The sequence below is a fragment of the Plecotus auritus genome, assembly GCF_963455305.1.
Source record: "Plecotus auritus genome assembly, chromosome: 2".
NCBI lineage: Eukaryota > Metazoa > Chordata > Mammalia > Chiroptera > Vespertilionidae > Plecotus > Plecotus auritus.
The window spans coordinates 3,663,976-3,689,168 of NC_137771.1; the positions used below are offsets into that span (position 1 = coordinate 3,663,976).

The window sequence follows — 25,193 nt, forward strand, 5'->3', positions numbered from 1 at the left end:
GAAGAGCCATGAACCTGAGCTGTGTGGCTGGACTGATTTCTGAATTTGGACTTAGGCCCTAGCTGGTTTTGCTCAGTGGATAGAGCATCGGCCTGTGGACTGAAGGGTCCCAGGTTCGATTCCGGTCAAGGGCACATGCCTTGGTTGTGTTGCAGGCTCCTCCCGCGCCCGGGCCCTGGTCAGGGTGCTACAGGAGGCAACCAATCAATGTGTTTCTCTCACATTGATATTTCTCTCTGTCTTGCCCTCTCTCTTGCCCTTTCTCTAAAAATAAATGGAAAAATATCCTTGGGGAGGATTAAAAAAACACACAAAATAAACTTGGACGTAGGCACTGGAAAGAGTATCCAGACTGTTCCTTTTGTAGGATTAACCTCGTCTTGGATGCAGCCCCCCATGGCTCCATAGATTCCTATTTAATATCCAAATACAAACGCTCTCAAGAACACATCACTCCTGTTTCTTCAGTTATTCATCATCTTCTCGCTGCTAATTTGAAAGATACATCATGCCCTAAAGTGGTGGAGGTGTGCCCCTCAAGTGTTTAGGGACAGCCTCTCCCATGGGTGCACTGTCCAGCCGTTCCCAACAACATGCCATTTCATTACTTCCCCGGTCCTTCTAGCACATTCCCTGTGGGCCCAGGCTGTCCTTATTAGTCATGAAGAACTTTATCATGTGGCAGGCGACATGCTGGGCACCTTGTATCCCTCACGTCGTCTGCAACTGAGAGGTCAAGTAATTTATTCAAGGTCACATAGCTCATAAGGAGCTGAGCCAAGATTTAAGATATAACCTAGAGCTCACTCTAAGTCCCATGATCATCTTCTTTTTAAAAGCTTATTATGGGCCCGGCCGGCATGGCTCAGTGGTTGAACGTCGACCTATGAACCAGGAGGTCATGGTTCAATTCCCGGTCAAGGCACATGTCCCAGTTGCGGGCACGATCCCCAGTGTGGCATGTGCAGGAGGCAGCTGTTCAATCGTTCTCTCTTATCATTGACATTTCTCTCTTTCCCTCTCCCTTCCTCTCTGAAATCAATAAAAAAATATTTTAAAAAAACTTATTATGGGAAATTTCAGCGATGTACAAATATAGATAAACTAGTCTCATGCACTCCCCCATACTTACCATCCACTTTCAACTATGGCCAACACGCGGCCCACCGTGTTCATCCCTCCTCCCATCACCACACATGTTATCACAAGGCACAGTGGGCAAACTTTTTGACTCGAGGGCCACAGTGGATTCTTAAACTGGACCGGAGGGCCGGAACAAAAGCATGGATGGAGTGTTTGTGTGAACTAATATAAATTCAAAGTAAAGGAGTGGAGGGGAGAGCAAGAGAACCGGATAGAACAGCCGGATCCGGCCCGCAGGCCGTAGTTTGCCCATGGCTGGCTCAGACACTATAATTTCATTGGCGCATGTTTCAGTCTACATCTCTAAAATGAAACATCTCTTTTTCGAAATACTTCTGCACCACGATTAGTACTCTTTAAAATTAACAACAATTCTAAATAACATTAAATATCCAGTCTTGTTCAAAGTGCTAATTGTTTCACAGTTGCCATCTATCTTTTTAAAGTTTGGTGTGTGTGTTTTTGGCTCCGTATTCAAGTGAGGTCTACACATTGTGACTGTTGATGTATGTATCTCTTTCTTTATCTCTTTTAACCTCCATGTTCCCATTTCCAATGGTTCCTACCTCTTTCTCATTGCGTGTGTGGAGGAATCCGGGACTTTTGTCTTGTACAGGACCCCACAATCTGGATTTGCTGACTGTACCCCCGCAGCGCCTTTACTGTGCTCTCCTGCCTTCTGTGGCTCTTACATCGTGGGAGGTAGAGCAAGAGGCCTGATTAATTTCAAGCTCCTTTTCTTTTCTTTCCACAGCAAAATGTTCTTCCGTCAGGGACACATATAACTGCCTGTTGTTTCTCTTCTGTGATGTCAGTCACTGACGATCCAGTCATTCATTAGGGTTACAAAAATTCTCTCACTTCTTCATTATTGGCTGGAATACTTTTGTGGACAGAGTCCTCTCTTTGTCTGTTTGCTGTCTCAAAGAACAGTTTGTACAGGAAGTAGGATAAATGTCTGATTCTTTATTCTCTCTCTCTCGCTCTCTCTCTCTTTTTAGTTTTTAAAACATTTCATTAGGTCACTAACATCCTCCAACAAGTGATCAATTGGTGTTTTGCTTGTGTGTTTCAGGATCATTATGAACTTATGGATTTAGACATATTCAATGTGTTTTAATTCACAGCACTTACTATTTTATTGATGCTCTAATTGTCCCGTTTTTGATCAGTCGGAGCCTCTTCAAGTTGGTTCCTAAATCTTTTTCCCATGATTTTAAGTCTTTGTTACTGCTCACATCATATTTAATGGTGAAACGGAATGTTTTCCCTCTAAGATGAGGAAGAAGACAAGGGTGTTTATTCTCACTACTTCTGTTCAGCATTGTACCAGAGCTTCTAGCAGTGTGATAAGGCAAGAAAAAAAATAAATAAAAGGCATCTAGTACGGAAAGAAAGAAGTGAAACTATATTTATTCAAGGTAGAATATTCTAAACCAAAGGCAAAAAAATCATTAAAACTAATAAATGAGTTTAGCAGGGTCATAGGCTACAATATCAATATACAAACATTAACTGTATTTCTATATAGTGGGAATGAACAATTCAAAAATGAAATTGGAAAAACAACTTAATTCACAATAGCATCCAAAGAATAGAGTACTTAGATAAATTTAATTTACAAAATGTGAAGCCTGTGCTACAAAGTCTTCCTGAGAGAAATTAAAGATTTACATAAATGGAGAGTCATTCCATGTTCTGTGATTGGAAGTGATTTGAAGATTCAATAATTCAATATAGTTAAATAGCAATTATTTCCAAATTGATTTCTAGTTTCAACACAGTCCCTATCAAAATTTTAGCAGGCCTTGTTGTTGTTGTCAAACAAACTTAAAATTTATACGGAAATACAAAGGACCTAGAATACCCAAAATAATTTTGAAAAATACGAGTAAAGTTGGAGGACTTATACTCCCTGATTTCAAAAATTATTAGAAAGCTGCAATAATCAGGGCAGTGTAGTATTGTCACAGATAGGAAAGGAACAGATTGTGACATCCAGAAATAAAGCTTTCTGTTTATGGTCAATTTATTTTCAGCAAAGGTGCAAGAGCAAGGCAATGGGGCAAAGAGTAGCCTTGTGAAAAAATAGACTCAAAGCCCAAACCAAGCCGTCCTGGGACCATTAGATACCAGTGCACCAAAAATCAGCCTGGAGCCTTAGCTTGTGCTACACAAAAGCTAACTCAAAATGCATCACAGACTTCAGTGGAAGAGGTAAAACTACGCAACTCTTAGAAAAACACATAACACCACAGGGTTAGACATAAAATTCGTAGGGCACTGAAAGCATGATTCATAAAGGAAAAAAGTGATAAATCGGACTTCTCCGAAATTAAAAACTTCGCTCTTTAAAAGAAACCATTGAGCCCAGCTGGTGTGGCTCAGTGGTTGAGCATCAACCTATGAACGAGGAGGTCATAATTCCTGGTCAGGGCACATGCCTGGGTTGCAGGCTTCATTGCCAGTAGAGGCGGTAGCCTATTCATGATTCTCTCTCATCATTGATGGTTCTATCTTTCTATCCTTTTCCCTTCCTCTCTCTGAAATAAATATATATATGTTTATATATATCTACACTAATAAAATAAAAAGATGCAAATTGACAGCACCTTTGCCATGCCCATCAGCCAATCAGGAGTGAGTATGCAAATTAACCTAACAAAGATGGCAGGTTAATTTGCATACAAGTTGCTGAGTGGCCGGGAGTGGGACGCTTGTGTCATCGCCATGGCGATGATGCAGGCATTATGCACCGCCCTAGCTGCTCCAGACCTCTGGGCAGCGTGGGAAGTTGGAAAGGCGGCTCCAAGGCAGTGCTGGCAGCCAGGGGAAGGAAGGCCTATTCTTGCGTGAATCTTCGTGCATCGGGCTTCTAGTATTAAATAAAAACAAAAAGAAACCACTAAGAAAAAGAAAAGTCGCCCTAGTGGGTTTTGCTCAATGGATAGAGCATTGGCCTGCAGAGTGAAGGGTCCCAGGTTCAATTCTGGTCAAGGGCACATGCCCAGGTTGTGGGCTCGATCCCCAGCAGGGGGTGTACAGGAGGCAGCCAATCAATGATTCTCTCTCATCTTTTTTTTTTTTTTTTATAAATCTTTATTCAGATTATTACAATTGTTTCTCCTTTTTCCCCCCATAGCTCCCCTCCACCCGGTTCCCACCCCACCTTCTGCTCTTACCTCCCCCCCACTGTCCTCATCCATGGGTGTATGATTTTTGTCCAGTCTCTTCCTGAACCCCCCATACCCTTTTCCCCCTGAGAATTATCAGTCCACTCCCTTTCTATGCCCCTGATTCTATTATATTCACCAGATTATTCTGTTCATCAGATTTTTAATTCACTTGATTTTTAGGTTCACTTGTTGATAGATATGTGTTTGTTGTTCATAATTTTTATCTTTACTTTTTTCTTCTTCCTCTTCTTTAAGAATACCTTTCAGCATTTCATATAATACTTGTTTGGTGGTGATGAACTCCTTCAGCTTTTTCTTATCTGTGAAGCTCTTTATCTGACCTTCAATTCTGAATGATAGCTTTGCTGGGTAGAGTAATCTTGGTTGTAGGTTCTTTCTATTCATCACATTAAAAATTTCTTGCCACTCCCTTCTGGCCTGCATAGTTTCTGTTGAGAAATCAGCTGACAGTCGTATGGGTGCTCCCTTGTAGGTAATTAACTGTTTTTCTCTTGCTGCTTTTAATTTTCTCTCTTTGTCTTTTGCTCTTGGCATTTTAATTATGATGTGTCTTGGTGTGGTCCTCTTTGGGTTCCTTTTGTTTGGGGTTCTGTGTGCTTCCTGGACTTGTAAGTCTATTTCTTTCACCAGGTGGGGGAAGTTTTCTGTCATTATTTCTTCAAATAGGTTTTCAATATCTTGCTCTCTCTCTTTTTCTGGCACCCCCATAATTCTGATGTTGGTACGCTTGAAGTTGTCCCAGAGTCTTCTTACACTATCTTCAACTTTTTAGATTTTTTTTTTTTGCTTTTTGCTTTTTCGGTTGAGTGTTTTTTTGCTTCTTTGTATTTCAATTCTTTGACTTGATTCTTGTGTTCCTTTAGTCTGTTTTTGGGTCTCCATATAATATTTTTTATTTCAGTCAGTGTATGTTTAATTTCCAGTTGGTCCTTTTTCATATCTTCGAGGGTCTCGTTATATTTATCGGCCTTTTCTAGGATATTCTTGAAAAGCTTTATAAACATAGTTTTGAATTCTATATCCAGTCGTTTGTTTTCCTCCATTTCTTTCGTTTGTGATCTGTTTCTTTGATGCCACATTTTCACTGCTTCCCTGAGTTGGTAGGGTAGATTTGTGTGCTAGGTTTCCTATATGGCCCAGTGGGTCGGCCTCCCCAGTTAAACTGAGGTGGACACTCTTGGTGCACCCCTTTGTGGACTGTGTGTACAGCCTTGTTGTAATTAAGTCTTGATTGTTGTTGGTATCACTGGGAGGAATTGACCTCCAGGCCAGTTGGCTGTAAGGATCAGCTGTGTCTATGCTGGGAGAAGTTCGGTGCTGGAGACAGCCTTATAGGATTAGACTTGCCAAATTGCAATAGCCTCTGTGCTCAGCTTGGATGGGGTGGAGTCTCAGGGTGGAGCAGGCAGTCTTGGCTTCCCGTCAGCCTTGCCCTTGTGCGCACGCGCGCGCCTTCAGACCTCTGCCTTCCCCGGCTCCCAAGTCTCTGCCCGAGAGTCCACATTCCCCCCACAAGAGCGTGGGTCCCCAGGGGCTCGCCTGGAACCGGGGTTCAGTGCAGTCAGGAGCCTCTGACTCCCTTCCACTAGGGAAAGCCTGTGGCAACCTCTGCAGCCTTTGTGCGCACTGGCACGCGCGCGCCTTCAGACCTCTGCCTTCCCCGGCTCCCGAGTCTCCGCCCGAGAGTCCAGATTCCCCCCGTAAGAGCGTGGGTCCCCAGGGGCTCGCCTGGAACTGGGGTTCAATGCAGTCAGAACTGGGGTTCAGTGCAGTCGGGGGCTTCCTTCCCCCTTCCGCCAGAGAAAGTCAGCCAGGCTCTCAGCCACCCTTCCTCTCTGCGCGCACAAAGACCCTTTGCCGTACCTCCAATTCTCTGTGAGCTTTTCTCTTTCCTTCTCGTTGTAGAATTTTCACTCAGTCAGATTTCCTGTGGTTCTGGATGGTGTCTGTTCTGTCTTTAAGTTGTAGTTTTGAAATTGTTGTGCAAGGCAGCAGTTTAGGTGCTTATCTATGTCGCCATCTTGGTTTCTCGATTCTCTCTCATCTTTGATGTTTCTATCTCTCTCTCCCTCTCCCTTCCTTTCCAAAATCAATAAAGAAATATATTAAGGAAAACACACATACACACACACACACACACACACACACACACACACACCACAGAAAAAGTTGCTCTTCCTGTCCCAGGCACTTCAGGAGCAGTGGGCTTCGGTGCAGAGATGGCCAAGTCCAAGAACCACACCACACACAACCAGTCCTGAAAATGGCACAGAAATGGCATCAAGAGGAAACCAAGATGGCAGCATAGGTAAACACCTAAATTGCTGCCTCGCACAACAATTTCAAAACTACAACTAAAAGACAAAACTAACACCATCCAGAACCACAGGAAATCTGGCTGAGTGGAAATTCTACAACTAGAAGGAAAGAGAAAAGCACATTGAGACTCAGAGGAGCTGCAAAAGGCTGAGGTACGGAGGTGCGCGCATGCCGAGAGGACTGGCAGCAGAGTGCGTGGCTGGCTTTCTCAAGCGGGAAGGAGACGGAAGCTCCCGACTGCACTGAACTCCAGTTCCGGGTGAGACTCTGGGATCCCATATTCATTCGTGGGGAATCTGGACTGTCAGGAAAAGAGGAAAGCACACTGAGACTCAGGGGAGCTGTGGAAGGCAGAGGTCCGGAGGCACACGCATGGAGAGGACTGACTGCTGAGTGCATGGCTGGCTTTCTCAAGCGGGAGGGAGACAGAAGCTCCCGACTAAGCTGAACTCCAGTTCCAGGTGAGACTCTGGGAACGCAGACTCATTTGGGGAGAAACTGGACTGTCTGGCAGTGGGCACAACTCGAGGGTGGCTTTCTCTCAGAGGTGCTTACAGCGATTACCGAGGGACACTGAGACCCAGGGGCCTATTAGGGCAGGGCTGACGGGAAGCCAAGGCTGTCTGCTCTGCCCTGAGACTCCACCCCATCCAAGCTGAGCACAGAGGCTTTTGCAATTTTGCAGGTCTTGTCTCATAAGGGTGTCTCCAGCACAGAAGTTCTCCCAGCATAGACACAGCTGATCCTCACAGCCAATTGGCCTGGAGGTCAATTCCTCCCAGTGATACCAACAACAATCAAGACTTAACTACAACAAGGCTGAGCACACAGTCCACAAAGTGGTGCACCAAGAGTGTCCACCTCAGGTAACTGGGGAGGCTGAGTCACTGGGCCCTTTAGGACACCTAGCACACAAAGCCACTCTACCAACTCAGGGAAGCATTGAAAATGCGGAGACAAAGAAAAAGATCACAAATGAAAGAAATGGAGGAAAGTAAACGACTGGATATAGAGTTCAAAACCATGGTTATAAGGTTTTTCAAGAATTTCCTAGAAAAGGCCGATAAATTTAGCGAGACCCTCGAGGATATGAAAAGGGACCAACTAGAAATTAAACATACACTGACTGAAATAAAAAATATTATACAGAGACCTAACAGCAGACTAGAGGACCGCAAGAATCAAGTCAAAGATTTGAAATACAAAGAAGCAAAAAACACTCAACCAGAAAAGCAAAAAGAAAAAAGAATCCAAAAATTTGAAGATAGTGTAAGGAGCCTCTGGGACAACCTCAAGTGTACCAACATCCGAATTATGGGGGTGCCAGAAGAAGAGAGAGAGCAAGATAATGAAAACCTATTTGAAGAAATAATGACCAAAAACTTCCCCCACCTGGTGAAAGAAATAGACTTACAAGTCCAGGAAGCTCAGAGAACCCCAAACAAAAGGAATCCAAAGAGGACCACAACAAGACACATCATAATTAAAATGCCAAGAGAAAAAGACAAAGAGAGAATATTAAAAGCAGCAAGAGAAAAACAGTTAGTTACCTATAAGGGAGCACCCATACGATTGTCAGCAGATTTCTCAACAGAAACTATGCAGGCCAGATGGGAGTGGCAAGAAATATTCAAAGTGATGAATAGCAAGAACCCACAACCAAGATTACTCTACCCAGCAAAGCTATCATTCAGAGTTGAAGGTCAGATAAAGAGCTTCACAGATAAGAAAAAGCTAAAGGAGTTCATCACCACCAAACCAGTATTATATGAAATGCTGAAAGGTATTCTTTAAGAAGAGGAAGAAGAAGAAAAAGGTAAATATAAAAATTATGAACAACAAATACATATCTATCAACAAGTGAATCTAAAAATCAAGTGAATTAAAAATCTGATGAACAGAATAAACTGGTGAATAGAATAGAATCAGGAGCATAGAAAGGGAGTGGACTGACAATTCTCAGGGGGAAAGGGGTGTGGGGGTGCGGGAAGAGACTGGACAAAAATCATACACCTATGGATGAGGACAGTGGGGGGGTGGTAAGGGCAGAGGGTGGGGTGGGAACCGGGTAGAGGGGAGCTATGGGGGGGGGAAGAGGAACAATTGTGATAATCTGAACAATAAAGATTTATTAAGTTAAAAAAAAAAGAAATGGCATCAAGAAACCCTGGGCACAAAGAGAGGAATCTCTTAAGGGGGTAGACCCCAAGTTCCTGAGGAACATGCGCTTTGCCAAGAAGCACAACCAGAAGGGCCTGAAGAAGGTACAGACCAGCAACGCCAAGGCCGTGAGCGCATGTGCCGAGGTCACCAAGGCCCTTGTCAAGCCCTAGGAGGTCAAGCCCAAGATCCCAAAGGGCAGCAGCGGCAAGCTCAGTCAACTTGCCTACGTCGCTCACCCCAAGCGTGGGAAACGAGTTCGTGCCCACATGGCCAAGGGGCCCAGGCTCTGCCAGCCCAAGGCCAAGGCTGAAACCCAGCCCCAGGCTGCGGGTGCGGCTGCAGCTCAGGCTCCCACAGGGGCCCAGGCCCCCACGAAGGCTCCACAGCAGAGGCCTCTGTCTGCTGATGTGAGGATGGAAGCACTGGGGGGACCCCTGCTTGCTGTCTGCGTGGAGCTGGCGGTCTCCTGTGCTGCTTGTGCAAATAACCCTGCGGCAGGATCTGTCAAAGAGAAAAAGAAAAAGAAAAGTCATGGATTGGGAAGAAAATGTTTGCAAATCATGTATCTGATAAAGGATCTGTATCCAGACTTGATACAAAGAACTCGTACAACTCAAAGAGAAGGTGACAAACAACTCATTTAAAAATGGGCAAACGATTCAAGTAGACATTTCACCAAAGAAATTATGTGAATGGCTAATAAGCACATGAAAAGATGCTCACCACCACTAGTCATTAGGGAAATGCAAGTTAAAACGCTACCCCACCCCCACAAGGATGGCTGTAATCCAGGACAGACACCACCACGTGTCGGGGAGCATGTGGGATGTGGGAACCCTGGAGCAGCCCCAGTAGGAGTGTAAAATGCTGCTGCCGCTTTGCAAAACAGCCGGCGGGGTCTTTGTCGGTAAGCAGACCTGTCTCTTATGAACTGGTCTTTCACACATCGATGCTCCATTTGTAATCACGGTACGAACGTTCCCTCCACTTTGAGGTTATGGAGAAATTTAGCTACACCTGCTTTTAGAGTATGTGTGGTTTTATTTATGACATTTAAATCTCTGTTCCATTGGAATTTACGCTGCTGTGTGATGCGAGGGTAGACCCAGTTACCTTCTTCCGTATGCCTGTCGTTATTCTAATGCCATGTATTACAAGTCAGTCCCATCTCCCCCCCACCCCCGCCCCCCGCCACTGAATTGCCATATCTCCTTTAATGAACACTAACTTTGTATGTGTAAGTGGGAATAGTTCTGGGTTTTCTGCTCTGTTCCATTGGTCTGTTAATAATTCCGTACTTTTTAAAATGCAGAGGCTTTATAGATTGTGTTAATAGCTGGTAGGGCTAGCCCACACCTTGGTATTCTTCATTGGGGTTTTTCTGGCTATTCTCGGTGTTTTTTTCCTTCCTAACACATTTTATAATACGTTTTTCTGTGTCCAGAAATAATATCCAGGCAGGTTCTAATGGCATCGGAGTGGTGGACTGGACACGATTAGGTTGCTCATTACTACAAGTTAAAATGACAGGTCCAGCCTAGCCGGCTTGGCTCAGTGGATAGAGCGTCAGCCTGCGGACTGAAGGGTCCCAGGTTCGATTCTGGCCGAGGGCACATCCCTGGGTTGCGGGCTCGATCCCCAGTGGGGGGTGTGCAGGAGGCAGCCGATCAATGATGTTTCTGTCTGTCTCTCCTCCCTTCCTCTCTGAAATCAATAAATATATTTTTTAAAAAGTAAAATAAATAAAATGACAGGGCCATTGATTGAGGCCATTTAACTGGACGCCCCGGTTCCCTGGGGGTTACGTTCTGCTGAAGATGGCGGAGGACAGGGCCCTTCCCACGTTCCCGAAATGCCCGGGAGGAAACTTGCCCTCTGCCTTCCAGGCTCCTCCGCTGCTGTAATAATTCAGTTCACACAAACAGACTACACGGCACATTTAATGTTGTACGTGCTGGACCCCGAAGATGCGTGTCCCTCAGACAGTAGGGAAACTGAGGCGCCCGTGCCATCCTGAGCACAGGACAAGGGTGGGGCCTGGGGCCACGGGGCGGTGGGAGAGCCAGTGTTGGGAGACAGGTTCGGTGTAAACAGGCACCCCTGCTGATGGCTCTCTCCGTACAGGCTCCCGTCTCAGGTCGTCTGAGCAGGTAAGGGAGAGGTTAGGAGACACTTCCTGGGTCGGGTAGGCGTGACTGCCTTCGGCTCCCACCGTCTGCACGCTGCGGTGGCGCTGTGGAGTCACGGATCCCGTCCCCGCTCAGCCCTGCCTCTGGGCCTTGCCCCGGAATTTCCCGTGCGCAAGTTGAGGGGGTAGGTTCCGCCGGCTCCCGGAGCCAGGCTCGGTCCTGAGAATAGCGGCTCAGTTAACCGCATTGCAAGTGAACAATCGGAAGTTCCCTAAGGGGCATTTCTGTGGAAACAGAAAAAAAAACAATGGTTCCGGCTTAGACAGACTGTGATGCCAGTTTCCGAGGCCGGCGGTGGCCGGTGGGAGGACTTCTGTGCCAGGCGGGAGCATCCTCAGGTGGAGGGGACAGGCAGCCTGGCAGAGTTTCCTGGGGTGCAGTCTGTGTCTCTCTGGGGATCCTTCTGGGGGGCGGGGCCTGCACAGACTGTGTAGACGTGGGTTGTCGTGGGGGTTGCCCGGAGCCGTCCACCTTCAGCTCGCGTGGCTTCGGGAAAAGGGGCAGCTTTAGTTCTAACGATTCCAGGTCGGAGGGTGGGAGGAACACGGGAACATTCGTTTGGAGGGTGGTAGCTCACCGTTGGCAGGAACCAGAAGAATCCAGGGTCTGGTCCCGTTTCCGGGGAGAACAAAACCTCGCAGACAACTGACAGCAGCAGAATGTGATACCCACAGTGTGTTACTGAAACGTTATTTTTCTGTCTGTCGTTACCTCCTTTCCTATCGAGCACAACCACAGCAAGACTAAGTTGTTTGCGAGTTGAGTCTAGTTTTAATAGACTTGGCCTGACTGTTCACGTCGGTGCAGCAAGAGGAGTGATGAACCACAAACTCAGGTTTGCTTTCCTGGAACTTCTCAGAAAGAGGCTCAGCTCGACTCTTAAAACCCTCTCGAGGCCGAGCAGCCACGCCCAGGACTTCCCAGACTTCCCTGCAATATCTTCCATTTGGGTAAAACCCTCTCTTCTCAAGGTCCCCCAAACATCCACAGGTCCCTGGGCCTGCCAGGAGGTGGCCGTCCTTACTCACCTGTACGGCCGCTGGGAACCCTGTGAGCAGGTGTCAGGCTGGGTTTCCCAGGGGCTCTGTTGGCTCCATGAATTCACCCCTAGTTCCTCAGAGCTGTCTGGTCACATCTGAGGCTGTGCACATCCCTCTCGAATGTGACATTCCAGTCGCAGCCTCGGTGGCATGACCAGTGTTTACAGCTGTGTCCCGTTGGAAGGAGGATGGGTTCTTACGGAACTACATTGCCATGAAAATAGGAATACTCACCGGGAGTGTCCGAACCCTGGAGGGACCAGGGGGGGAGGAAAAGATAAATGCTTCATCTTTGTTCACAGAAATCTATTTTACGAAATTGCCATAAGTCACGGAGGGCTTCTAACTGGGAAACAAAAGATGAAAGAAGCAGCAATCTTTTAAACAAAAAGTCATAAAAATTATAATCATCCTCATTAGTCCATTCAGGCCCAAGTACTGAATTCCTGCTGATTTTTTTGTTCACAGTTTTATGCAGCCATCAGTTTTTGTTCATTGGAGTTCTATGGTGTCTTACCCAGTTTGATCTGAAAGTTATTGGAAGCCTGTATCTGAGAGGACTGGCCAGAGTTCTTTCCACAAATTTCTTAGAAGATGACACACTTCAGCAGAAACACATTTTTGCAAAAAGCATGAGAGTAAAATATTCTATATATAAAAGCCAAGCGACCAGAATGACCGGTCACTATGTTGGGGGTGCGGCCAGCCAGACAATCTCCCATGGCCCCTCCTCCTGGTCAGCTCTGCCCCCAATTGGCTCCCCCCACCCTGATTGGCCCCCCACACCCCAATTGGGGGCAGGGCCAGCCAGCCAACCTCCCACAGCCCCTCCCTCTGGCCGGCTCAGCCCCAGTCGGCCCCAATCAGGGCGGGCCAGCCGGACCCCACTGGTGCATGAATTCATGCACCAGGCCTCTAGTAACTTGCTATAAATGACAAAAAACCAACAACTTTAAGACGGCCGTGGGTAAAGATCTGATGAGAGCCCCTTACAATATCATTGACAGGAAATTTGGTTATTTCTGTGGCACACCACATTTTAAGATAATAACTGGAATTATAAGCCCTTACATTGTATCAGGACATCTGATTTCTAAGCATGCCATACAATTTCTGGAACACTTATACGTACCTGAATAAATATAACGTGCAGCAGGCTTAGTATGACCTCTTCTCTGGCAGCACCACCTATGGAATTTAACAAGCACCTACTTTTTATTAGTTTAACATCTCCCTTCTCACAAGGCGAGAGGACAAATCTTTTGAGATGTTCCAGGGATCCTCCAAAAAAAAAAAAAAAAAAAAAATCCCGAATTGCTTCAAGGTCAAAAGGACTTCATTTAGAATTCGATTTGGGGGGAAGGAGTCAGAAGTATCACAGGTTTGGACCCTTGGTTAAGTAGGGCCCCAGGTCATTATGAAACAATACCTATCCCTTTAACCAAAGCGACAATAAAGGATTTCAAAGGCAAGTGCAGAAGGCTACATAGGTCTGAGCGAAACGCAGCGCGACATCGAGAAGACGAGGTTTACTTACGTAACCAGCGACTGATGAGAAAGATGACACAGCACAGGGAGTTATTCCGAGGAAACATAAAATCTTTGCCTGCTAGGCAGCCTGCCCAAAAAGTAAAAAACTTTCCCCATCTCTTATCATGAGCAGACCCATAATCCAAGACAACTTTGTCCTTTTCACAGAGAGAAAACCAAATTCTAATGTTGCGCCAGTGCATTTCTGCTATAAATTTTCATTTGTTCCTTTTTTAAAACACTTAATCGTATCCATTCCCATCTTAGCCAGTTAAACCACATGTAAAATTCCTTCCCCACGATCTCTACCCTCACAAGCCTTCTGTAAGTTTCTTTTACATTCTCATTTCGTCCTGAGTTTTCCTTGCCCCCATTCTGAACTAGCCAGTTCAAAACGAGGACAAAATGACTTTCGTTTCTCTCAACAAAAATCACCTCTGTGCTTCAGACCTTCTCTCACCGAAACACATTTTCTGCTTTCCTGGCGCAGGGAGATGCTGGCCTTGCTTTTATGACTTTCTGTTTGTGGAGGTTTTAATTACATATGTTCACTAGAATTCTTAACCCTTAGGGACCTTAGTTTCTAGTGAAAACTTAAGCAGTTGTGAACTGCCTGTTTTGGCAGCATTCTTTTATTTATTTTTTAAACTATATTTTTATTGATTTCAGAGAGGAAGGGAGAGAGAGAGAAACATCAACGATGAGAGAGAATCACTGATCAGCTGCCTTCTGCACGCCCCACACTGGGGATCAAGCCCGCAACACGGGCATGTGCCCTGACTGGGAATCGAACCATGACCTCCTGGTTCATAGGTCAGCACTCAACCACTGAGCCACGCTGGCCAGGCATACCAGCATTCTTTAGATTGGGAAGGCTATGAATGAATTTATTTCATCGTCTCTGGAAGCATCTGCTTTCTTACTGGACATATTTTTATGTGGCACGAGACATGTTTACTTTGAATCCAAATATGTTTTGTTTCTCTGTGATAAGAAGCCAAAAGTGGATAAGCTTATGTTCCATAATCAAGTGTTTTTCTATTTTATCTTATTTGGAAGTGAGCTAGATAGTTAATAAATTCCCACCAATTAATTAAATTTAGGAAAACTCTGAGGTTTCGAGTTACCAAAAAGACTTGGGAAATGATTTAAGTAGACATAAACCGTAATTACTGTTGAAAAGTTCACTTATACACTCTTATCCCACGTATGTCTACCTAATTCACTTGTTCTTAACAGATGATTACTCATGAAAATTTCATGAGACATGAAAGCAGTTAGCCATCATCTTCAATCATTTTTCTTGCTGACAGATTTTGTAGTAGAGAGCACAGGCTCCTCTGATTTTCGGAAACCCAGGTGGAGTGAACGCTTTATACTAACGCTATTAACTTTTACGACACGCCTGTACTAACGAAACCGACAAACGGAAACCCGCTTTCATTTACTGAAAATTGTGCGCGATCGGGTCTGTTTCTGAGTTTTAGGAATACTTAATTCATAAGTGCTTCTTTTTAAGATAATGAAATAGAGCGCTCCTTTCCAAATCAATCTTGGCAAGACCACCCAGAGGCAGAAAACGGTCACATGTATGTACCATACATCCACAGACACACGCAAATACACAGACACACACAGAAACCCTGTACAGCAAGCGTGTCAAACTCGCGGGCCACTTTTGGCTTCTTATCAGAGTTTGACATGCTTGCTACAGCTCCCATGAGGAAAGGTTGCCAGGAAGCAGGTACCGCAAGCTCCCTGGTTTGTAAAGGACAGTGACTCCACACTGGCAGCTGGAACACAGTACGGTCACCTGCCCCAGGGGCTGAGTGAAGCCTCCTGCTGATATCTGCGGGGAGGACTTCGAGCGTTTGTGTTGAACTTGGGAGGCACCTGAAGGAGGCTGTGGCTCACATTGGGGCAGGAGAGGCTTTTCAGCAGTTGGATTTGAGCCCCGGCTTTGTCCCTCCGTCTCCGGCGTTGCCTTCGTTATGCCCGGGGTGTCTGCGCTTCAGAGCTGTGGTGAGATGTGTGTCTTGGAGGGACAGAGCAAGGATGCAAGTTTTCTCCTCGGGGTTTGGGGGTATATTTGTCCATCCTCAGAAGTCTAGGGTTATGGTTTAAAATGGTCCTTGTTTTGCTTAAGTGCAGACCGGCTGTCCTCCCCGCTGCCTGGTGTTTACAGTGTCGGCAGCAGGTATGAAGGGGTCTGAGGGGACTTGGGTTGCTCTCGTTATGCTTCTGGAACCGGACAATCAAGGGGTCCGGGCTGCCTGTCACTGCTTGAGCCAATTCAGCAGAGCCAGGGTGGAATCACATGAGCGTTGATTCCAGGCCTGCCGGCAGCGTGGGAGAGCAGCAGGTCAGCCACAACAATCGCTCTGCCCCCACCATGAGCCGCTGCTTATAGTGAGTAGGATAAAGGTTACGTGCAAAGTAGGCAAAAGGTACACCAAATGGGCAGTTCGCAGGTAAGCAGGCTGGAGACGTGCAAAGGTCTGTGGGTTCGCAAAGGGCTGGGGGTCTTCAAAGGGCTGGAGGCTCTGGTTTCATCAACAAGGTTGCTAATGTTTCCACGATGATAGGCAGCTCCCGGATGGGGAGGGTGTCCCCACTTCCAGGTGAGCTCCCAGGTCCCACGTGCACCTCCCAGCCAGGCTAGACTGTGCCTTCTTTCATCAGAACAAGCAGTCACGGCTAACGGAGCATGGTGTATACTTCTTACAATTATCGCTGGTCCCCAACATCCTATTTCTGCCCCTATAACCTCTGCACCTCTGAAGATTCCAGCTGTAAATCAAGAATTGTTGATTCTTGCCAAAACCGGTTTGGCTCAGTGGATAGAGCGTCGGCCTGCGGACTGAAGGGTCCTGGGTTCGATTCCGGTCAAGGGCACGTACTTTGGTTGCGGGCACATCTCCAGTGGGAGGTGTGCAGGAGGCAGCTGATCGATGTTTCTCTCTCATCGATGTTTCTAACTCTCTATCCCTCTCCCTTCCTCTCTGTAAAATATCAATAAAATATATTTTTTAAAAAAAAATTCTTAAAAAAAAAAGAATTGTTGATTCTCACTCCTTTTCATCTCTATTCCTCAAGCTGTCTTCAAAGAATCGAGAGCCTTCTCCAAGATAATGCTTTGAGGATGACCAGCTTGCCCAATCGCACTGTTTTGAATTTGCCGTTTTAGGTAGCAGGGAGAAAGTTTTCTACTAAGGTGGAAGGGAAAGATGTCTCCGGTCTAGAACCTTGGGACTCAGGGCAGGGCGCCGCTGAAAAGTCTGCATCAAGCATTCCACAAAGTTCCCTCCTTTCTGAGGCTCCATTTCACTTTAGACCAGTTCGCCTTAGGGGGCAGCTCCGCTCCTGTTTCTATTAGCCTGAGTGTCAGCCTGCAGCTCAGCCGCATCCTGGTCATTTGCAGGAGGCCCCGGAGGCTTCCTGGCCATCTGTCTCCTCGGTGAGGGGTGCTCTCCAGGGCCTCGGGCTTGTCTCATAATTACAGAATAATCACGGGAGGGAACACCTCCCTTATAAGGCCCTGTGAATGGGGCTGTGAATGGCCTTTCATTTTTAAAGGCCTCTTTAAATTGGGTGGGATCTTCTGAGAGTGAAGCTAAAAGGCTTTGCAATTCAAAAGATCTGCTGCTGCCCAGGGGACATGAGCTCGCTGGTGGGGGTGGAAGACGCATCTGCAAAGGACACTGCCTAGGAAGGCCGGAAGCTGGCAAAGCCTGCAGAGTGGGGTGGGCCTCGCTCTCCGTCCGTCCGTCCGTCCGTCCGTCCGGGACTTCTGGACCCACTTCCTGCTCTCAGCACCACGTGAGCAGCCTGTCTGCCCTGGGCCAAGGGGTCGGGCTGGAGTGCCCGCCTCACGCTCACAGGGGAGGGGAGTTAGGACAGCGGGGGTGCACGCTGTAGATGATGGTGGACCCCAGGCTCTCCCAGGGGATGGCGAGAAAAGCGCTGTCTGGATCCACGCACGGGAGGAGATGGGGGTGCAGCGAGGTTTATTCACGATGCCAAGTCTAAGGAGCTCCTCTCCCCACTTCCCATCGCCCATCTCCGTCCGTCCAGCAGAGAAAAGGCCAGCCGTGTCCTCAGCAAGGCCCCGACAAAGGCCGGTGGCCGGGGATTCTGCTTCCTATGAAAACTTAGTCTTTTTGGAGCCCACATGGTCTGGGGGCCCAGGCTGCGGCTAGACCTGCTTGGCTATGTGCTCTGGGCCAAGAGAGAATGCAGGAATGGGGGGGAGGGGTGCGGGAGAGAGAGATTGATTGATTCTTTGTTCCCCTGGGGTTTTAACCAGGAGCTCTCTCAAAATAACCAATCATTCCAAGCCTTCGGAAGCTTCCCACTCTCCGACCAGTGAGTTCTTCCCCAGGTGAGACTGGCCGGCCTCTGTGGTCAGGCACCTCCCCTGCGCCATTCACCTCCACGGACCATGTGCTCGCTCCCCCTTGGCTGTGTCCCCTCCCCCGTGATCTGTGGAGGGACCTGTGGCTCCCGGGAGGAGTGTGGCGCTCCAGGCCGTGTCCCCAGCTGCCCACGCTCCAGGCCGTGTCCCCAGCTGCCCACGCTCCAGGCCGTGTCCCCAGCTGCCCACGCTCCAGGCCGTGTCCCCAGCTGCCCACGCTCCAGGCCGTGTCCCAGCGGCCCTGCCCCACGTGCCTGGCACCCTCGCTCTGTCACTAACGGTTCTGGAGCTGCGGTAGCAGAGGTGCTGGGGGCTGAGATTTGCCGAGGAGGTGGGGCCGGATTCCACAAGGGGAGTTGATGTTGGATGTGGACTTTAGTTCTAAGTCTGATTCCTGTTCTTTCATCTTCTTGAAGTCGTTCTCCAAGGCTACGTTCCTTTGAATCCCTTTTCACCTTGGTCTTTCCATGGGTACCAGTAGGACAATTGTCTAGGACAGTGGTCGGCAAACTGAGGCTCGCGAGCCACATGCGGCTCTTTGGCCCCTTGAGTGTGGCTCTTCCACAAAATACCACGGCCTGGGCGAGTCTATTTTGAAGAAGTGGCGTTAGAAGAAGTTTAAGTTTAAAAAATTTGGCTCTCAGAAGAAATTTCAATCGTTGTGCTGTTGATATTTGGCTCTGTGGACGAATGAGTTTGCCGACCACTGATCTAGGATGAGCGCTCTCTAAGAAAAATGTGTTTTTTTAGATATAGTGATGCCAAAGGGTCCCTGTCTGACCACTGCTGAGTAGGGTCTTATATGGACCTCAGTAAGGACTCAGACCAACACGCCTTTTTACGGCTTAGCTATGGACACCAGAGACAGCCCTTTCACAAGACCCAGAAGTCCCCCCCGCTCTAGCCTAAGAGAGGGGAGCCCTTCATCGTCACAAGTGATAGAACGGTGGCCGCCTGCTGTGGCTCCACAGTTGAGCGTCAACCTCTGAATCAGGAGGTCACGGTTCGACTCCCGGGCAGGGCACACGCCTGGGTTGCAGGCTCAGTGCCCTGTGTGGGACGTGCCGGAGGCAGCCAATCAGTGATTCTCTCTCATCATGGATGTTTCCGTCTCTCTCTCCCTCTCCCTTCCTCTCTGGAATCCATAAAAAAAATACATATATATTTTTTAAAAAGACTCTTCTTGGGCGTGTTAGGCCTTATTGTCTTTGGCTCAAACAGTCTGCATGGTGAAGTGGCGCGTCGTGGGGTCACGGGTTCTGTCCCCTCAAACACAAAGGTCGGGTCAGAGAAAGGTGGTTTCTGTGGGTGCTGCAGCTGCGATGCTGGCTGTGGATGGGACAGTGTTTGGGGGAGTCAGTCTCTCTGGGTCATAGCAGTTCCCATGGGGGGACAGGCGCCTGAAGACGCTGCCGAGGGTCTGAGCCAGGCAGGGGGGCATGAGGACGGAGCCCTGTCCTCGTTCCCAGGAAGCTGGATGGCACTATCGCCCAGTCTCCTGCCGCAGAGGGGGTGCTGGGGCCAAGGCGTCCCTGCCACCCTCTCGGGTGTCTTCCTTCCTGTTTGAGGGGCCGCGACAAGCACAGAGCCGTCTAGTGGGTCAGAGGTGTTCCTTCGCTTATCCCTTAGGCCAGGAGTGGGGAACGTCCGGCCCGCGGGCCATATGAGATCTGAGAAATCACTTGGTCTGGCCCTGTCAAGGCATTAGGAAGAGTCAATTAAATGTTTGACCAAATAGAGCACGCTAATTTTTTATTTTTTGTTGTTGTTGTTTAGCAGCTTTTTTTTTTTTTTTTTTTTTTTTTTTTTGGTCAATCCTCACCAGAGGGTATTTTTCTATTGATCTTTTTCCTTTTTTTTTTTTTTTTTTTTTTTAGAGAGAGTGGAAGGGAGAAAGAGGAGAGAGAGAAATATCGATGTGAGAGAGACACATCGATTGGTTGCCTCGTACATGCGCCCTGACCAGGGCCCAGGATCGAGCCTGCCACCAAGGTCCATGCCCTTCACCGGAAACGAATCTGGGACCCTTCAGTCCGCAGGCCGATGCTCTATCCACAGAGCCAAGCCGGCCAGGACAGCAGGCTAATTTTTTTAAAAATATATTTTATTGATTTTTTACAGAGAGGAAGGGAGAGGGATAGAGAGCTAGAAACATCAATGAGAGAGAAACATCGATCAGCTGCCTCCTGCACATCCCCCACTGGGGATGTGCCTGCAACCAAGGTACATGCCCTTGACTGGAATCGAACCCAGGACCCTTCAGTCTGCAGGCTGACGCTCTATCCACTGAGCCACACCGGCCAGGACAACGGGCTAATTTTGAAGCTGGTAATGTTGTGTGGCCCTTGAATAATATAATAAATACCCAAATGGCAGAAAACAGGTTGGCACTCCTGCCTTAGGCAGTGGCCATAAGCACAGCTGTTGAACTTGGGGCCCCTCCCCTGGGTCTTGGGGGCGGGGGGGGGCTCACAGGGCTCTGGAGCTGCGGCAGGGACCGAGAGCAGAGCTGACGCTGTGGAGGCGGCAGCGTGGGCCCAATAGTCCAGCTCACCTGCCACCTGGCCGTGGAAGGGGACCGGGAGGTTTCCAGGCGTCCTGTGGGCGTGACACAGAACCGTCAGGTGACAGCCTGTGGCAACATGGGACAGCCTGTGACAACCTGGAGGTCTTCCCAGTGGTTTTAGTCCCGCAGACTTAGGGAGGAATCCCAAACCCACCTGAACCCGCTGCGCGGGGAGGGGATGGGGAACTGAAGTGTTGGGCCTGTGATTCCCCAGGGACCAGTGCTAGTCCTCACCTCGCTGGGACACAGCCGGCTGTCACCCCGGCCGGGGTGTTTTTCCCTACAGACAGTGGGATAGTGAACCATCAATAGCCAGTGTTCCGTGCCTGATGGTGAAATGGCCCGGTTGTTCAAGGACCAGAGCAGAACGGGGTGGAGGCTGCTGACGGGGGCAGGAAGGAGGGCTGGTGGCTCTCTTGCTCCACCGGCTGGCGATGGCGGGAATCTGAGCCACCTGCCCTGGGGGGTGACAGGACCACGCTGGCCTCGTGCGTGCTCAGAATCACTCGCACTCTGTTCTCCGTGCTGACGTTTAGGTGCAGAGCGACACGGAGGTGGCCACACGGGTGTGTGTGTGTGTGTGTGTGTGTGTGTGTGTGTGTGATGTGCTGTTAGTGTGAGGGGCGTCTTCCTTGAGGGCCCGACCCACCCGCACCTCACCCCCACCCCCACCCCCACCCTCTAGCCCTCCACCGCACAGAAGGTTAGCTGCCCCTGCGGGGTCCTGGGTAAGCTTCCCCCGCGCCCTATGGCGGATGAGTGGCTTCTTTTAGGGAAATCCAAGGTTCTGTTTATGTGTGCTTTTATTTATTTACTTAGTTGTTCGTTTGTTTTTAATATTTTTATTGACTTCAGAGAGGAAGGGAGAGGGAGAGAGAGAGAAACATCCATGATGAGAGAGACTCACTGATGGGCTGCCTCCTGCACGCCCCCCACTGGGGATCGAGCCCACAACCCAGGGCTGTGCCCTGACTGGGAATCGAACCCTGACCTCCTGGTTCATAGGTGGACGCTCAGCCACTGAGCCCCGCCAGGCGGGCTATTTGTACTTTTTAACGGCATCAGAACGATCATCCCACTCTTAGCCCTGAGCGAGGGGCACCTCTTTCCCTAAGATTCCGTGGTTGTGGTCCCGATAGGCAGGTTCCCGGGAGGTTCCTGGGTCCCTGACAGCTGGAGCCCAGGTGCACCCAGCTCACCAGGGAGAAGGGGCGGCCATTCCTCGCACCAGCCCGGCGGAGGCAGCCGTGAATCGGGGGCACTTGGCGCAGGCGCCGAGCCTCCCGTCGGCCCCTTCCTAACACAGTCCTCCAGGTCCAGGTCGCCTTATCCGTCTCCTGATGCGGGTGATGAGGGACCGAGAGGAGAAAGTCTTCCCACGGGAGATAGGATGCAGCGGGCGCTGCGACGGCCCGGCTCTCGCTGCTCTCTCTCCGTTTCTCCCACTTTTCGGGCAGAGCGCAGGCCCCCGCGTCGCGTATCCGATTAGCTGGTGACGATGACTGAGGGGGTGTTTCTTAAGCTGATCACTGACACACTGAACTCATGAGGTACCAGATCCACAAGCAGAGGTTGGCTGGCCACAGAACACGGGCAGTCCGGGGGCTGCAGTAAACGGTGAATCGGACGCCCCAGCAAGCGCGGGGCGGGGTGGCTTCTCCGTGGAGACGGTCACTGGCTGACGATGTCTCTCTCCGTAGATTTGTCTTCTGCTCGGCTCTCTCGGTAACGCGCCCTTTGTCGTTTGCAGACCGCAGAATGGCTCCATGATCCTCTACAACAGGAAGAAGGTGAAGTACAGGAAAGACGGGTACTGCTGGAAGAAGAGGAAAGATGGGAAAACGACCCGCGAGGACCACATGAAGCTGAAGGTCCAGGGAGTGGAGGTAAAGAGCCAAGGGCCCTCCTGGCCTCCAACGTCCCCGTCGGGCGCGGAGGATGGCCTGGCCCCGGGAGCTGCGAGGCCAGGCGCCTCTGTCGAAAGTACTTTTGTTCGTTTCCTTTCCTCCTCCCTTCTTACCCTCCAGTCTCCGTTCCCGTTTTCCAAGAAACCGGGTTCAGCTAAAGCGCTCCTGCGTCCCAGAGCCGTTGGTGTGCGGGTTGGGAGTGGCGAGGTGTGCAGAGTGGGGTGTGGGGCTGAGGGCGGAGGTGCTCTGGGTGCACTGAGTGTGGGCGGGGGGGGGGGCTTCACTCCCTCTGCTGACACTCCCTCTGCTTCTCTCTGGGTGTCTCAGGGAGCTCCCTGGTGTTACAGATAACTCGAGGGGCTAAGGTGCTCGGGGTTGTGGCAGGGCTGGGGGGTGGGGGGAGGTGAGCCCTGCAGAAGCATCGGGGTCTCCTGCAGACTTCCTCTGGGTCCTGGGGGAGACGGGGGCCGTCTGGTTACCTTGCTGTTGTCTTGTCCACACTTGCTCACCTGGGCAGCTGTGGGCACATCCCTTGGCTGGGTGTGAGGGCCGAGCCAGGGTCACAGCCCAGAGGAAAGGACATGAACCGGCACCCGTGGCTGGCTTGGCAGCGAGTGCCACCTCTCTGTGCCTTGTGCGTCCTTGTGAAGGGTCTTCCCTGGGAGGCGGCAGGGGCTGTCTCAGGCCAGGAGCTGAGGAGCTGTCTGTGACTCACCTTGTGTTCAAAGTGGTCAGGGAGAGGGCCCCTGTGCCTGCTGCCTGTGGGTCCCTGGCATATGGGGGTGCTAGCGTGTGGGGTCCGCTGGCATGGGAGGTCCGCCAGTGTGTGGTGTCCACTGGCATATGGGGTTGCTAGCGTGTGGGGTCCACTAGGTGCCAGGATTGACCGGCAGGACCGTCGGCCCCGTGAGCTCAGCAGCCCCTCCATGCTGATGCTCTTGGTGACGCACGTGTCCTTACGCCTTTTCTGTATGAATCGTGTACTTTGCGGGATGTTAAAAGTAGCATCCACTGGCTTTTATTATCTGACGCCACAGAGGGAGAGAACTCTGTTTGTAAACGCCTGATAGCAACGCTTTATGACGATGACAAAGAAAAGCTCTGAGATGAGGAATGCAGGCCTGGACCGGTCAGGGACACGCCTGGTGACTGGATACACAGCTTAGCCTTTGCTGCCTTCATCCCCCCATCCCCCTCCGGGCGAGCGATGGGGAGAGGAGAGGCTGGGGTCCCGGGTCCCAGGGAATTCACACCGAACCCCGGGCAAGTGGCCCCCTGCCGCAGGTCCCTGGTGGTTTCGCCCTCAGTGGCACTAGCGCAGGCGCCCCTGGTGGCAGGTGACAAGGTGGGGTGTTCCTCAAGACAGGAACAAAGCCCAGCGTTCATTCCCTCCCTCGGCCGGACGTTAGGGTCCCGCTGATGGAAGCAGAGAGGTGGTTTTCAGGCCACAGTTACGTTCGGAGTTACTGTGGCTCCCGCAGCGGAGGTCTAACGCGTACGCACATGTGGCATGTGGACCCTCAGGACACGGAGGAAGGACGCGCAGGGCCGCGAGGGGTTTCCCGGACTCTCGGTGCCATGTGAGCGGGCGGGAGGACCGGCAGGTGAGCGTCCTTCCCACTGGAATGGCACAGTGCGTGGACTTGAGCTTTCTGTCTCCCGGGAGGAGGGGCTTCCCAGCTGGGACCCTGCTTTCTCCTGTGGGTTCAGTCAGGCGGTTCCCATCGACTCAGCGCCCACGTCACAGCAGGCACCGTGCCGGCCCGCTACCCTATGGCTGGGGAGGCAGCGGCCTGGCGGGGCCTGGCAGCCGTGATTTTCCGCCACCCAAGCTGGCCTCTTCGGTTCAAGGGCGCGATAAAGACATGAGGATGAACCGTTCATCGCCGCCCTTGCTGTAGGCCTTCCCGCAGGCCAGGCGGGCGGGCCTGCCCGGCAGTCCGCTCCTTGTGCGCTCGGAGGCTGGCCCAGGTCCTCCGCTCGAAGGCGCATCGATTTCCTCGGGGCCGGCACAGGAGGGCCGCTCGGAAGCCCACGCGCTGTTAGGTCCGTGATGAGTTGTCTTGTCTGTGAGCCAGGCCGGCTAGATAAGGTTCCCGGGATGACAAAGGTTGGCAGGAGGAGAAAGGTGGGTGTGCTGGCGACGTCTCCTGAGATGCAATCGCAGCGTGCCTGAAGGCAGTCCTGCCCACACGGCTCTATGCTGCCTGGCAGGGGCGGGGGGGCGGGGCAGGTTCCCCGGGGAGCAGAGGGTGCCTCCAGGTGTCCCCTGCCTCCTGGTGGCCGCTCCTGGTCTGAGGAGCGGAGGTGCTGCTGCTCCTGGGCCGAGCGGGAAGAGGACGTTCGCGCTCATGGTGCTTTTCTCTGGCCCCAGACGCGTGCGGCTTCCTTGCGCCTCTCCCCAGAGGGCGAGTGTCATGTCAGGCCCGGCCAGCTCCGGGCCACCCGCCTCCCGGCTGCTCCGCTGCATGGTCCCTGCTACAGAGCGGAGCCACGCGCGTAGTTCAGCGACAGCCGCAGGCTAGCGTTCTCCCAGGCCAGGTGCGCCTTCTCCCTCAGCCCTCGGCCAGCCCACCCGATCTGGCTCAGTGGGTGGAGCATCGGCCTGAGGACTGAAGGGTCCCGGGTTTGATTCGCGATCCAGGGCATGTACCTGGGTTGCAGGCTCAATCCCTGACACGCCGGCCACAGTCCGGGTGTGGGTGGGAGGCAACCAGTCGATGTG

At 50.4% G+C, this 25,193-nt stretch overlaps 1 protein-coding gene across 11 annotated transcripts in view; it reads left to right on the top strand.

Moving 5' to 3' along the window:
- The window catches only part of CAMTA1 (calmodulin binding transcription activator 1), a 701,446-nt gene that overhangs the window by 359,822 nt on the left and 316,431 nt on the right, over nt 1-25,193 (top strand). For all 11 annotated transcript variants that reach the window (XM_080656710.1, XM_080656721.1, XM_080656725.1 and 8 more), the window contains one exon: nt 22,312-22,447. In XM_080656710.1, the coding sequence (XP_080512836.1) occupies nt 22,312-22,447 (136 nt within the window). The remainder of the gene's footprint in view (nt 1-22,311; nt 22,448-25,193) is intronic.